At 37.0% G+C, this 14735-nt stretch overlaps 1 protein-coding gene across 4 annotated transcripts in view; it reads right to left on the reverse strand.

Moving 5' to 3' along the window:
- Window positions 1–4442: 4442 nt before the first annotated feature.
- Window positions 4443–14735, reverse strand: part of LOC129779786 (ELAV-like protein 3) — a 34849-nt gene continuing 24556 nt past the window's right edge. The window contains exons 5-8 of one of the 4 annotated variants that reach the window (XM_055787486.1): window positions 6899–6937; window positions 6143–6371; window positions 5803–5968; window positions 4443–5740 (exon numbers count right to left, since the gene is read on the reverse strand). In XM_055787486.1, coding sequence (XP_055643461.1) covers window positions 5579–5740; window positions 5803–5968; window positions 6143–6371; window positions 6899–6937 — 596 coding nt within the window. In that variant the 3' untranslated portion in view covers window positions 4443–5578. Of the gene's footprint in view, window positions 5741–5802; window positions 5987–6142; window positions 6372–6898; window positions 6938–14735 lie in introns of all 4 variants that reach the window. The other 3 variants (XM_055787485.1, XM_055787488.1, XM_055787487.1) reach the window with 3 other exon arrangements.

A 14735-nucleotide genomic window follows, 5' to 3' on the forward strand; every position in this document is an offset into this window, starting at 1 on the left:
GCACCATTAGGATGAAAATATTGTGTTCTGGCCGGATCTAGCTTCGTGTCATTACGCAAAGGCCACTTTGGATTGGTTGACCACCCATTGCACGTTAAAATAGCCAATCACCCAACTCAAATTCCGTATCATCAGATGCGCCAATAAAGTGAACCTCAAGTGGTGGTCTAAACCATGATGAATTTTGAGGAAGATTGTATGGACTTTTGAAAATGCAATAAAGAATTGAATTGAAAAAAAACAAACGTGTTTTCAGATTGTCCCGCTACTTATGACCCACCCGTTAGCAATCAATTGTTATCAGAAACATTTCGGTTGATCAACTATATCTTGTAGGGGAGGTTGGGGTAAAACGGACATTTTAAGAAGAACTTCAATTATATCTTTGGAAACTCATGTTTCCCAAAACTTTAATGCAGTTTTCTTGCAATTCGATATACTGTTTTTTTATCTAATTGGCCAAATTTCAATTATATCTTTGGAAACTCATGTTTCCCAAAACTTTAATGCAGTTTCTTGCAATTCAATATACTGTTTTTTTATCTAATTGCCCAAATTTTTTACGAAAAAGTGTTTTCAGTGTTTTTACTGAAATTTAAACAGACCCAAAATACAACATTTTTTTCGATGCGGGTAATATGGACATATAGGGGGGGGGGGGTGATAATATGGACAGGTTTTTAATATATGAAGCGTAGAGGTTTATCAATCGCGAGAGGAATAATTTCATTCAACCAAGGTCTGAACTCACAACGAATGTCGGTTAAATGATGAAAAAATCGAATTAATCCACCTATAAGTGATCTCGTGCTTCTCAGCAGTATAAACGGACAAATCCATATATAAACGCTGGTCATTCCTTAGGAATAGATTAAAAAACTTTCCACAGTCCATCTCACTGCTACTGGCAACTGTCCGTTTTACCCCCACCAGTACAATTATTTCAATAATTTAAATTTTCCACTCAATAATCATTTTACTTTACCGTACATACCTAATATCGCTTCTCTGTTAACCCACAAATCGAAATATAACCATCAGCGAACTGAATTTTTTATATTAAACCACTCAAAATGCTTAATATCGAAACACTAAAATTACATCCACACACGGAATCATGTATGATTTTCGGTTTTGGTTTCCCTTTTCCACTTTTGATCATTATTCATTAGCATAGGGTGGCTTAAATATTATAGAATGACATGTAGAAGGTGTTCTCATTAACAGAAATCTGAAATTAAACATGTAACCATACAAATCAACCATCTGTCCATATTACCCCAACTGTCTGTATTACCCGTGGTTTTCCTACCTAAAATTTCAGGCGCGAATAAAAAGCCACAATCTAACAATCCGAAATTCGTGGTACATAAATTCATACCAATTTGCATTGATTATTCAAAAACATTTTCACAAAACCCGTTACTTCCCGAAGATATCTCATAGCGCAACTATAAGATAGTAAAAGGCGACATAATTAAAGCCTCTTAAAAGAAAAATGGGAATGATTATCATCGTTCAGTTGTCCTATATTTATCGGAGACTAGCTGACCCGGCAAACTTCGTCCCGCCAAAAACGCAGAACTATTCATTGATTAATCTTCTAATAGACCATTTACAATTACATTTTACTATAAAATTCCTAGTACTTCTGCCAAACACAATTCTCGTTCAAGATTTTTCAACCACCTGCATTCATTTGTATGGCAGCCCCCTTCCCCTTAGAGTGGGGGTAGTTGTGTCAAACCACCATAGAAACATTTATTGCTCCCTAAAATCTCCATATGCAAATTTGATTCAATTTTCTTAATTAGTTCTCGACCACCACAGAAACAATTTTTCTCCTCTAAAACCTCCACATGCCAAATTTGGTTCCATTTGCTTGATTAGTTCTCGAGTTATGCTAAAATTTGTGTTTCATTTGTATGGCAGCCTCCCCTTAGAGACGGGGAGGAGTTTCGATTCACCATAGAAAAGTTTCGTGCCCCCGAAGCAAATCGAACCATGTGGAGGTTACATGCCAAATTTGGCTCGATTTGTTTGATTAGTTCTTATGTTTTGCAGCAATTTGTGTTTCATTTGTAGCGCCGCCCTCCCTTAGAAAGGAGGATGAACTTCAAACCACCATAGAAACACATATTTCTCCCTAAAACCTCCATATGCCAAATTTAGTTCCATTTGCTAGATTAGTTCATGAGTTATGCAGAAATTTATGCTTCATTTATAAGGCAGCCCTCCCTTAGAGAGGGGTGTGGCATTACGCCCTCCGAACATGTCCTTTCACACAGTCGTTTCTTAACACCCTTAACCAAAAATGTTTCCCCTCATTTCACACTTAGTGAAATGCAATTATCCCAAACCTACGCCAACGACAGGTCATAAATTATTAGTCACCCACTAAACAATTTATGACCGAAGAAACAACTTTTTCCCACACAAGAAATAAACACGACACTTGCACCGTCATGTGAACAATTCGTCACACGACGCAAGCGCCAGATATTTTATTTTAACGACCCACTTGAGTCATGTTTGTGCGAGCAAGGCAGAAACCCAATTTCAAACACAACAACATTTCTCCGTCCTCATTCTATCTCTTTCATTATCAATATTCACCATTTCATTGTTGCGATGCTCCGCCCAGTAATAAACATTAGTTATTTTGTGTAGAGTTAAGCGAAGTAATGTAAACTAGTAAGCGAAAGGTTGACAAAATATACAGCCAGTTATGAACAGTCTTTTGTTTGAACGAATCAGTTGTTTCATTTTCATTTCATGGCGTTATACATCTCAGGGGAAGGAGTGTCTGTTCACTATAGAAACGTTTTGCGCCCCCTAAAACTCTCACATGCCAAATTTGACTCCATTGGCTTCATTAGTTCTTGAGTTATGCAGAATTTCGTGTTTCATTCGTATGGCAGCCCCCCTTAGAGAGGTGGGAGGAGTGTTGAAAAAAACAATTTTTATTATAAGAAAAAACCTAGATTATCGATTCGTGGTGAGATATCTATTTAGTTTTTTGTAGAATTCACGAAAAAAATCAATGTTTACTTAAGGTGTCCGTCTTAACCACCTTTCACCTACCTGTTGCTATTCTTATATCACGAAACTGCGTTTCCAAGCATGAATCTTCGTTGAAAGTTATCGACTTTAGATTGAAATATGTACACTACTTGATTCAAGTTTGCTCTTGCGAAAACATAATGGATATAATTTGACTATTGAATCAGGCTGTTAGCCAAACTTCACTTAATATTCTAGTTTAACTTTCATTGGCACTTGTGCGTTTCGCCCAGAAGGTTTTCCACTTCCACCAAAGCATCGCCTGCTATGACAAATCGTATGGAGCGGATATCGATTTCTATGATCCATCGAAAGATGATCTCGCTGCCACGTATTTCTTTACTACTACATGTGTTTTCAAAGTTACAAGACGTTCGTGATACAGAATATTTAATGCATTCCGTCGCTACAAAATTTAGAGTTTAGAGTCAAAATTTCCAGCGAACAGGTAATATACTGTCGCTTCCATTGCGAACTACTAACAACCATACGTCTCCTTCAATTTTACTACCCGGGTGCTATAATTAATGCTAAGATCGTTAGGTAAATCTCAAGCATAACTGTCAGTGGGGAACTCAATTCAGTGGAAAACAAGCGGATAGTATCCGCGGGGAACACGATATGTTAATGGAGGTTTAATTTGGATGTCACCCATGTGGATTTTGACCACTTTAACTCTATCACTTCTAGACAGCTTCTTGGTTTTCCTCGGAACAGAAGGATGAGATAAATGGTGTGTTTTTCTCTGCTTTTTTCTTGGATCAAGTATGAACAACAGAGATGTCGAACCACGCGAGATGTCAGGTTTCTATGAGTAGATAAGATATGAGATCTGGTTTTTTTTAATAGAGTTGACCAGATGAAAGTAATACACTGTCGAATCACTTTGTAACTGAGTGGAAAAAACGACGAAAGCGCATTGATTATTATTCTCATATGATGGGCTTAGAATGAAAGAGGTGTAAGTGATTTGATCGATTTCTCTACATCGACTCTCTCTTTGGGTCTTAACTCAGCTGCAACTACATTCCCAGCTGTATTTACCAATGTGGAAAATAGGTCGGAACCTCATCTATCGGATTCTATAGCAAACTTAAATTGGAAAGTTTTTGCAGTTAAGTTATTAACTAAATAAAAAGTTGATGAAGAGAAATCGATCAAGTCACTTACACCACTTACATTCTGAGCCCCTCATATATCGATGAATTCTAAGCCCGCACATAAGCAACGATCATGAATTGCGATTTCTTTCAAACGCCGATACGTTCGTAAAGTGTTCCGAAACAAAATAAATGATGTAATGACAAACTGAAATTCAAACATAAAGATGAACCATTGCTGTGATAGAAAGAAATAAGATTTAACAAAAATAGAACGTCTTACGTCTTGGATTGTTTGCACAACACATTTTACTTTTTCATCTTCGGTCGTTTTCATGAATATAGTGCATGAAAGAAAAAGCCAACGAAAAATAACATGAATAAATAATTTGCACTGAACAAAATAACTATGGTTACACAAAGTAACTGACAAAAACTACAAACTACTATGCAAAGAGTACACACTCTGCAGTCAATATAAAACACATATGGTTATAAATAAAATTCGTTACAAATTTATACACTATAATTATAATCAAAAGGACTAGAATCGGATTCGACATACCGCGCAAGCACGCGTACCGATCTGGTTCGGTTTGGGGCTCTGACTTAGATTGACTCATACATGCGTCGTGGTGGAATTCACTCCACTTTCGTTTTTACATAGTTTATTAAAACAAATCGAACATAAATTTATGATAAAATCAACGAACGCGTGTTTCACAAGAAAAAAAGATAACGAAAAGAAACTGTCAAAAAAGAGAACTCCCTTGAATAATCAAAAGCAACAACACAAATAGAAATAATTCACCAAACACTGTAACCAACAAAATCCAACGGAAACGAAACGATATCCAGTGAAAGAAACTCAAGAAAACTAGCACTATCCTTTGAAAATGCTCCTACGACTCCCATCAGTACTGTATACATCCTATAAAAATTGTCCTAGAAGTTCATGCATATATATCTGCTTCGTTAGTTTTTCTAAAACAGTTACTTCCCTATCAAAACGTGTTCCTAATAAGGTTGAAAAATGGAACCACCGGGGAAGGTTGCCCACAACTCATTTGCCTGTTTATCTCTAAAATCTTGGAATTATTTAGGTACGATTATACTCGTTGGCCTTTTTTCTAGCATTCGTTTCTTTGTCAAACACCTTTACTCTGATTTGAAGGATTCCTTTTACGTGCTACTTTCCTGCTTGCTCGATTAGACGCCCTTGGAGCGCTCATTTGGGCCCAAGTCAACGTCAAATACTGATTTCATGCTGCTTACATAGTATCGGGATTTTAGAGCTCAAATCGACGAAAAGATTTGTAACAAAAACATAGTAAGAAAAAAAACTGGTGTCTTCTGCCACTGGCTGGCAACCGAACGATAAACTATTACATTAAACTGCCGATAGCGAGGAAGTTTTACGCGTTCTTCGACTTATTGGTCTTGAAGCTGACCTGTAGGACACGATTACCGAGGGTGTAACCATTGAGTGATTGAATCGCTACAACTGCTTCGTCGTAGTTGGTCATCGTAACGAATCCAAAGCCTTTGCATTTATTCGTTTGCAAATCTTTGATGACCTAAAATTGAAATAAAGCGTTAAAAAAAAAGAAGTGATCAAAGAGAGTAGATGTTGTGTTACCTTCACCGATTGCACCGCTCCGAACGGACCAAACAGCTGCCATAATACATTCTCCTCCGTCTCAGGGGCTAGATTGTACACGAAAATGCACCACCCCGAACCATTGGCAATGGCATTTGTTGGGATCATCGTATTAGCCAGCAGATCTCCGGCCAGAGGCGAATATCTGTAATTCGGAATAGCACTACCCCATATGAAAAGCGTTAGAGCGTTCGCTACGGTTTTTCCAGGGAAAGCGTAAACTACGGTTCACTTTGCAAGTGATTTTTTTTAATGTGATAATGCATCAAAAAGCAAGGTTTGTTCTAGAGAAGGGTTTGGAAACTAGTTAAAAGATCACCTGAAACGGCCCGTCTGATGGTGGATCGGTCCGGGGAAACGTCGGGCCGCCTGGGGTCCTAGGTAGGCTGCCAGCGGTGGAACAGTTTTGGTATTGCTCGGATTGTTGGCGAACTTAACCGTTATCGGTTCGGTGGATCCCTTCGGTATCGTGCCGTTCAATTCTTTGATGGCTTTCTCGGCCTCCATGCGTTGATCGAAGCGAATGAACCCGACTCCTTTGGAAAGACCTAAAAGGAAGATTTTAATGTACATACCTTAATAATGAAAACGTTTTATCGGACATTATTTTGATCACGAATCAACAGATTTAATGATATAAAATTGAATCAACAAAGACAAAAATTCAGAACCAATAATATCCCTCCGAATCATTGTTTTTTTTTTCAACAGACGAACTGTGACGACTTCATTATCGAATGCCTAAATGTTGCCAAACTGTCTGAAGCACGTTCGCAAAACATAAACCACTAAACATCACCCAATGAACAATGTGGGATGGGTGCCAACAACCAACCGATGCCATCCACAGATATTGACAGCAATCGGTGGCGATTTGATTTGATTTAGGTAAATGTTTGAAGAGCGCGCTGCGGAAATGTGGATACATGAATCGCTCAACACATTTTCATCAGCCTGTTCCTCTGCGGCTTGTTTGTCTTATAATGGTAGACAAAATTTGAAACTAAAGCAAAACTATCCGAAAGCAGATCTTTCTACCGCGGAAACTTGTTGCTGGGAACGTGTGTGTACCTACCGGGTGAGGTTTCTCCCGAAGCTGAGGCATATTGACGTGCTAGAAATGAGAGAAAGAAAGAAAACCGAACGTAAGAAAAATTAACAAAATCGAAATAATAGGAGAATAATGATCGAAACTTCAAAATAAAGTAAACTAAATTGACTTACAAACTCATACAGAATGAAAGTATGTGGCTAATAAACATCATAACAAAGTTTCAGGATATCTCCGCCATCCCAATATAGACATATATTGTTGGAAGCTAAGATTATATAGTACAGAGTATTTTTTATTGATGATTCGTTCTGTACGTCCATAGCTCGACGTAATCCATTAGCGGCCAAACTGTAAAAATTATTTTTTGAACGAATTGGTGTAATGTTGATTATTGACGTTACCCCAATCTTCAAGAATTTTTTTTTCGCTTCTGTCTTTGAACAGACGAGATGATTGTTTGGCGGTTGCCGAGTCATCAAACGGCATGCTGTTATGAAACATCATCAAGCACGGTATGAGAAGAGAGAGCTGCTGCCCAAATCATCTGCGCGGCTGAACTTGATTTTTGCACCACATAGTTCAGCATGGAATTGAAAATAGATGCCAATGGCATATTATTGAGCGATTCCGAATTAAATCGACAAATGACAAAACATGAGTATTTTTGATTCGAATGAAAGTTTGTATTCCTTTTGGGTTGGAGGAAAGATGAGTTTTCCACAGCTATTGGAAATTTTTCGACTCAAGTGTAACTTTTGAAAATGGCCTATCGATTTTAGTAAGAGAAATCTTCGATAATTTATATCTCAAAAATAACTATAACTCTGTCATTGTTGAAATTCGAACATATGCGTAGGAGGATTTTTTTCCATCAAATATGATCGTCTATCACCTCCTGAGAGAATCTGGATGAATTAATTTTTGCATGTGAGAAAGGTGTTTTCTGACTTTAAGGGGATGAATCAAATATCAAATTCCTCTTTTATTGTCATAAAACAAAAAATACATTCAAAAAAAAACAAATAAAAAAATTTTTTTTACTCGATGGTAAATATATGTTTATATGTCTATATGTCTTTTAATATGTTTGTCTAGTTATACCGTCATGTTCATGAAATTTTATGAATTTGCTTATAATTTTCAACAACTTTTCCAAATACATCATTATGATAAAAATATACGTTTAGGAGTTACCCACGATATATTTAGGAGTTTTAACCCACATGTCTTCAAATGTTTTTCAACGTAACTTCTAAACATATATTTTTCTATTTTCAACTAAATGACAAAATGCACATACGCACATTATGCAATGCACATTAGTCTCATTATCATTCGTCGGTAAAATAACACTTCCGATTAGACATTTAGAAAAACCCCTTGTAATGTCGAGATAAAACACAAAAACAACACCGTGGCCGGTGAAATTAAATCTCTGATTGAGAATAGATGAAGAAAGCAACGGTCATTCTTTATCATTTGCAAAGTTTTAGTCTCCAATAATGAAGTCTTCACTCGAAAATAAAATACATTTAAAATAAATTATGATTCATTCACAAAATTGAATTTATCAGGACTAATACTAGAATATGAAAAATTAAAATATAAAAATAAATCAGGACGCCCTAAAAGGATCTCAAAATCAGGACATGTCCTGAACGAATGGAACCCCTAGCAAAAACCTAAATTTTTGTTTCTGTATGAAGTTTAATCCAATAGGTTTATTCCAACATCACAATGTGTGTTCTTTTATCAATATAAAACTGTTTATAATGGACAACTATCGTTACCATTGTAATCTCCTGAAAATAGTTGTATTCAAAAAGTAAAGGGTGTGTTAGAGGCGAATGAACTGAAAAGTTTAAACCCTCTTAAAGCCAAAAAGAAGAAGAAGAAGAAGAAGAAGGGTGTGTCACATCAAATTGCATCACGGAAAAAACGCTGTAGAAATTTAATTTTTAGGAATTATATCTTCAGCTTTCGCTTATAATCAGATAAGGGTGTATAGATCACGTTGGCCATGCTTCACTGTCAATTTTTCGTAAATTTGGAAAAATGTCGTCGAACGAAAAAGAGCGTCGTGAATTAATCCTGTGCACTCATTTCGAGAATCCGGAGTTGTCACATCGGGACATCGGTAAGATGCTGGGAATCGTCCAATCCACGGTCAGCAGAGTACTAAAACGATACTTCGAGAACCTAACCATCGACCGGAAGGTGAAGAACGGCAAAAATGGATGCTCCGTCAGTGAAAAAGATCACAAGCGCGTAGTTAAGCAGTTTAGACGTGATCCGAGAAGTTCGGTCCGCGATGTCGCCAATAAGCTGAATTTGTCAAGTTCATTCGTCCAGCGGACCAAGCAGCGGGAGGGCCTGCGTACATACAAGGTTCAGAAGGCTCCTAACCACAACGAAAGGCAAAACATGGTGGGGAAGACGCGAGCCCGGAAGCTGTACACCGAAATGCTGACGAAGCCGCATTGCCTGGTAATGGACGACGAAACCTACGTCAAAGCGGACTTTCGTCAGCTGCCGGGCCTGTTGTTCTTCTCCGCAGGGGACAAATTCAGCGTTCCGGAGGAGATTCGCAAGCAGAAACTATCCAAGTTTGCCATAAAGTACATGGTGTGGCAAGCGATCTGCTCTTGCGGAAAGCGGAGCGCCCCCTTCGTGATGACCGGCACGGTAAACGGGCAGGTTTACCTTAAGGAGTGCCTACAGAAGCGCTTACTACCACTATTGAAGCAGCACGAGGGCCCGACCATCTTCTGGCCGGATCTCGCTTCGTGCCACTATTCAAAGGACGTGTTGGAGTGGTACGAAGCCAACGGGGTCACCTTCGTGCCAAAGGAAATTAACCCGCCCAACGCGCCGGAACTTCGCCCAATAGAGAAATATTGGGCGATTATGAAGCAGGCCCTCCGGAAGAACCCAAAAGTTGTCAAATCGGAGGCGGACTTCAAGAGAAAATGGATTTCTGTTCAAAAAAAACTACAACCTGACGTTGTACAGAACCTTATGGACGGGGTAAAGAGGAAGGTGCGAGCATACGGGCTTGGGCTCGAAGTATGAATAAAAAGAAAATGCCAAAAGTTGTTTAATAGTTTTTATTTTACTGTCTAAAATTTTCAAAAGGATCGGTCTACTGGCGAATTTCTACAGCGTTTTTTCCGTGATGCAATTTGATGTGACACACCCTTTATTATGGAAAGTTATTTTCCTAATTTTCCCTTCTTGGCTTCGTGCAGTTGAGGAGAGGCATTGAAATTAGAACCAGCGGCTAAAAAGGGGCAGATGAGTGCGAAACAGACTTAGCTCAGTTGAAAATTTGAAAGTATCTACTTTAATTTTCAAAAAAGTAGATGGGTCTGGGCCTAGGGACACAGACGGGAGTTTGACGTTGGACTGTGATTGTGTGATAGTAATTGCATTTGAACTGGGGTTTTTAATTGTTCAGAAATCTGTAATTTTTACTCTCTTGATACATCAAATGGAGGTTCTGTTCACGTTTAAAAAAAAATTCCTGTCTTATGGTATACAACATAACATATATCGCAATAACGATTTTGTGTAATATGCATTTCAAATCCCTTAATAAATTGTTACATGCCACATTTTGAATTTCCCCTTTATAGAAATAAAAGACGTAGTTCTACAGTGGTGGAAAAAATAATAGGTGTAAGCATTCTTTATAGAGTCATCTGAATTATAACCATGTATCATATATATTGCATTTTAAAACGCCATCTCTGTGTGAGATTGCTTATACAGGTCGTACTCAATTATATACCGACTCGATAATATAGTTTTTTTTTTATATTTCAAATATGAATAAAAATGTGACTCTTTAACGTTAAGGTAAAATTTAAGTAGCTAGCTTCATATTTCATATTTCATATTTCAAATATGAATAAAAATGTACCCCTTCAACGTTAGGGTAAAATTTAAGTAGTAGCTTTTTTGAGAAAAAGTTAATAATAACACATTAAAAATGACTAACTTTTAAGTTTATCATTTCCCAAATGTTATTTCAATTCATTCATTTAGATGATCCACTTCTATATCCTGTACTAAGTTTTCTAATCTTCCAAATGGAAGCAATACGAATCGTCTGACGTAGCGTACTTTTTGATGTAAAGCCAGTTTGAGGCAACATAGTCCGAAACAAAAAAAAAAGTTCTATAGCTCTGTCATTGTTGAGATTCGAACATATGCGTAGGAGGATATGTTTTCATAAAATATGATCGTCTATCACCTACTGAGAGGTTCTGGAATATTTTTTTTTCATGTAAGAAAGGTATTTTATGATTTTAAGATGATATACAGGATTCGATTATATACAGTGAAAAGAAATCCGTGACTATAATATATAATATATATAATCGAGTCCGCCATGTATTATGAACAATTAATAGAACAATGCTATCTGTCAAAATTCACATTATTTTGGCCGTGAGCGAACGTAAACTTTCATTGACCAGTATTTGAGTGGAAACAACAATAGGCGTTTCCTATACGTTTTCGTTTTAATACAAATTGGTTATTGATTTACGGTTTTCTGTGAATGAAAATAGTAAGTCTGTACTGATATACTCATATTTCATAAGTTGGCTTTAAAATTTTGGATTTTTTTTTAAAGACAATGGGTCGTGGTAAACATTGCAGTCCCGATGAGAGACGGCTGATTAAAAACCTGAGATTTGAAAGCAGAACTTTTGAAGAAATAGTAGAATCCATCCAGCTGCTCACAGAATATGGTTATAAATGCCCTGAAATACTGGAAGAAATCAAAAACACGAGGACGGAAAGCAAAAAAAAATGGTTCTAGGAATGACCGCCGAATTCTGAAATTGGTGAAAAAAGATCATTTCCTTACATCTACAGTAGGGTGCCAATGAAAATGGTCATCTCTAATTTCAAAAAGTTACCTCATAAAAAATGTTCACCACCTCGAAAAAACACCCTATGCCGAATTTCAGCTCAATCGGACTTAAGGGAGAGTGGCACAAAGCGGTCAAAGTTTGAGTTTTTTGAAAATCGAAAAATCACCCAAGGGGGGAGTAAAGGAAATCGAGGTTTTCGAAAAAAAAAATATGCCAAATGTCTTAAAATTGCATGAAACGTCGAGATCTAGTGTCATCTCGAAAAAAAATTTTTGTCAAAAATCGGCATTCTTGGACTTACTTTTTTTTCGGAGCACGAAACGAAAAGTATGGTTTTGGGTGCCAATAAAAATAGTTATCTCGATTTTTCATTCGGATTTGCTATGTTGATTTGCACAATAATATACCCTATGCAAAATATTAGCTCATTCGGGCTTCATTTATTGGTGTCATAAACGTTAAAATTTGAGTTTTTTTGAAAAACGAAAAATCACCAAAAATCGAGGTTTTCAAAAAAAAATTGATGCCAAATGTCTTAAAATTGCATTACTCGTCGAGATTTACAGTTATCTCGATTTTTTTTTTAAATGGGTAGTTCACGTCAAGAGACATTTGATCGTTTATACGCCTGAAAAGTCGATTTTTGACAAAAAAAATTTTTTTGATATAACTGTAAATCTCGACATGTCATGCAATTTAAAGACTTTTTTTTAACATTGATTTACGCTGATTTTTTCGGGTTTCAAAAAACTCAAATTTTAACGTTTGTGACACCAGTAAATGAAGCCCGAATGAGCTAATATTTTGCATAGGGTATATTATCGTGCAAATCAACATTTCGTAGCAAGTTCCGAAACAAAAATCGAGATACCTATTTTTATTGGCACCAAAACCATTCTTTTAGGGAGTCTTCGTAGCCACTTGGATACGCGTTCGCTTACTAAGCGATCGATCGTGAGTTCAAACTCAGGGCCCTCAATTGACTTTCTTTGTGTTGTTATAGAATAACTACGTCCACGCAAGCATCATCAGCTATGGAGATCGATCCACAGTGGAACAAAGATCGATTCATCCATACAAACTGCTCTGCTCTGCAAGAAACATCGGGCTGCTGTTCTATAAATAACCCAACAATGATCAATATCAACTGTCTCCGCTGTCCGGTCTGCTGAACAATGGAAGAACAGATAGAATACCCTTACGCCTAAATGGCTACTACAGTGTAATTTACCATAATGTAATGTAACAGAAAAACCTAACGCCTAAATGGTTACTACTACTACTGTGTAATTTACAATTTATAGAAACATAAACATATGTATATGTATACGATAAAAACCCGGCTCTGTTACAGATAAAATGCTAATGAGCCTGATAAATAAATAAATGGGATAAAAAAAACCATTCTTTTCGTTTCGTACTTCGAAAAAAAACTATGTACCAGAATGCCGATTTTTCACAAAAAAAATATTTCGAGATGACACTAGATCTCGACGTTTCATGCAATTTTAAGACATTTGGCATCAACATTTTTTTTCGAAAACCCCGATTTCCTTTACTCCCCCCTTGGGTGATCTTTAGATTTTCAAAAAAACTCAAACTTTGACCGCTTTGCGCCACTCTCCCTTAAGTCCGATTGAGCTGAAATTTGGCCTAGGGTGTTTTTTCGAGGTAGTGAACATTTTGTATAGGGTAACTTTTTGGAATTTTAGGGTCGATTTTTCCCATACATTCATTGGCACCCTAATCTACAGCCATCAAAAAGGAACTTGGACTGGAAGTGACAACTAGAACAATCCGGAACCGCATGATTGATTGTAAATACCGTGCTCGTGCTGCCAGAAAAAATCCTTTCGTATCGGAAAGAAATCATAAAGACTAGTATTCGCTAAACATAATCTGGAGTTTGAGATTCTCCAGAGCCAGTTTAGTGGAGCCAGCTGTTTCAGAAATGTGCTGTGGAGTGATGAAACAGAAGTAAATTGATTCGGTGCAGATAGCCAACATTATGTTAGACGTCCCAGAAATAGCGAGTTCTCTCCACAATACACGAAGAACACTATCAAGCATAGCGGGGGTTGCATTATGATATGAGGATGCTTTTCATTACATCGAACCTCTTTTTGGGATAAAGTTTATTATGACACAGAATGAATACCTTGGCATCTTGAATTAAGTAATGCTACCTAATGCAGAGAAAGAAATACCATTAAAGTGGAGATTCCCACAGAATAACGATCCTAAACACACCTCGTTGAAAAAGAGATTGACGTTTTGGACTCAGCCCAATAGAAAATCTTTGAAACGAGGTCAAGAGCAATATCGCGAATATAAAACACAAAAACCGGGACGAGTTGTGGAACGCGATTTAAAAAGCTTGGTATGCTATTCCGGTAGAAACATACAAGAAGCTTGTCAATTCTCTGCTAAGACGTTGCGAAGCTGCATTGAAAAGTAATGTATTTCCGACTGAATACCAAAAGTTCACTCAATAGAACATATCTACTATTCATTTGAAGGCAAACATTGTCGAAATATTGAACTCCCGGCCCCGTCAGGTTGACGCCATATGAGCCTTAATAAAAATATATATTTTGGATAAAAAAAAAAATACTATACATTTGGAACAATGAATGTGTATTCTTTCAAATTATTGATTCGCACCTATTTCATGTTCCACCGAAAAATGTGGATATTGCGGAATATTTTAGCGTCTTTCTTTATTAATCCAATAATTTTGTAACTAATTGTTAAATTATGTTGAAATAATAAAATAACCATTAATTATCAAATGTACTGAAAAGTTTCCTTCGCACGTATTATTTTTCCCACCACTGTACGTCAATACACGTAACATTGAACAACTATATTTGATACACTATAATAACACGTCAAAATAAACAAGTAACGGAGAAGCGAGTGTGCTATGTCGGCGTTCAATGATGAGAAGGACTTGGGACCGATTGACCTCCGAT

Source organism: Toxorhynchites rutilus, chromosome 3, assembly GCF_029784135.1.
Source record: "Toxorhynchites rutilus septentrionalis strain SRP chromosome 3, ASM2978413v1, whole genome shotgun sequence".
Lineage (NCBI taxonomy): Eukaryota > Metazoa > Arthropoda > Insecta > Diptera > Culicidae > Toxorhynchites > Toxorhynchites rutilus.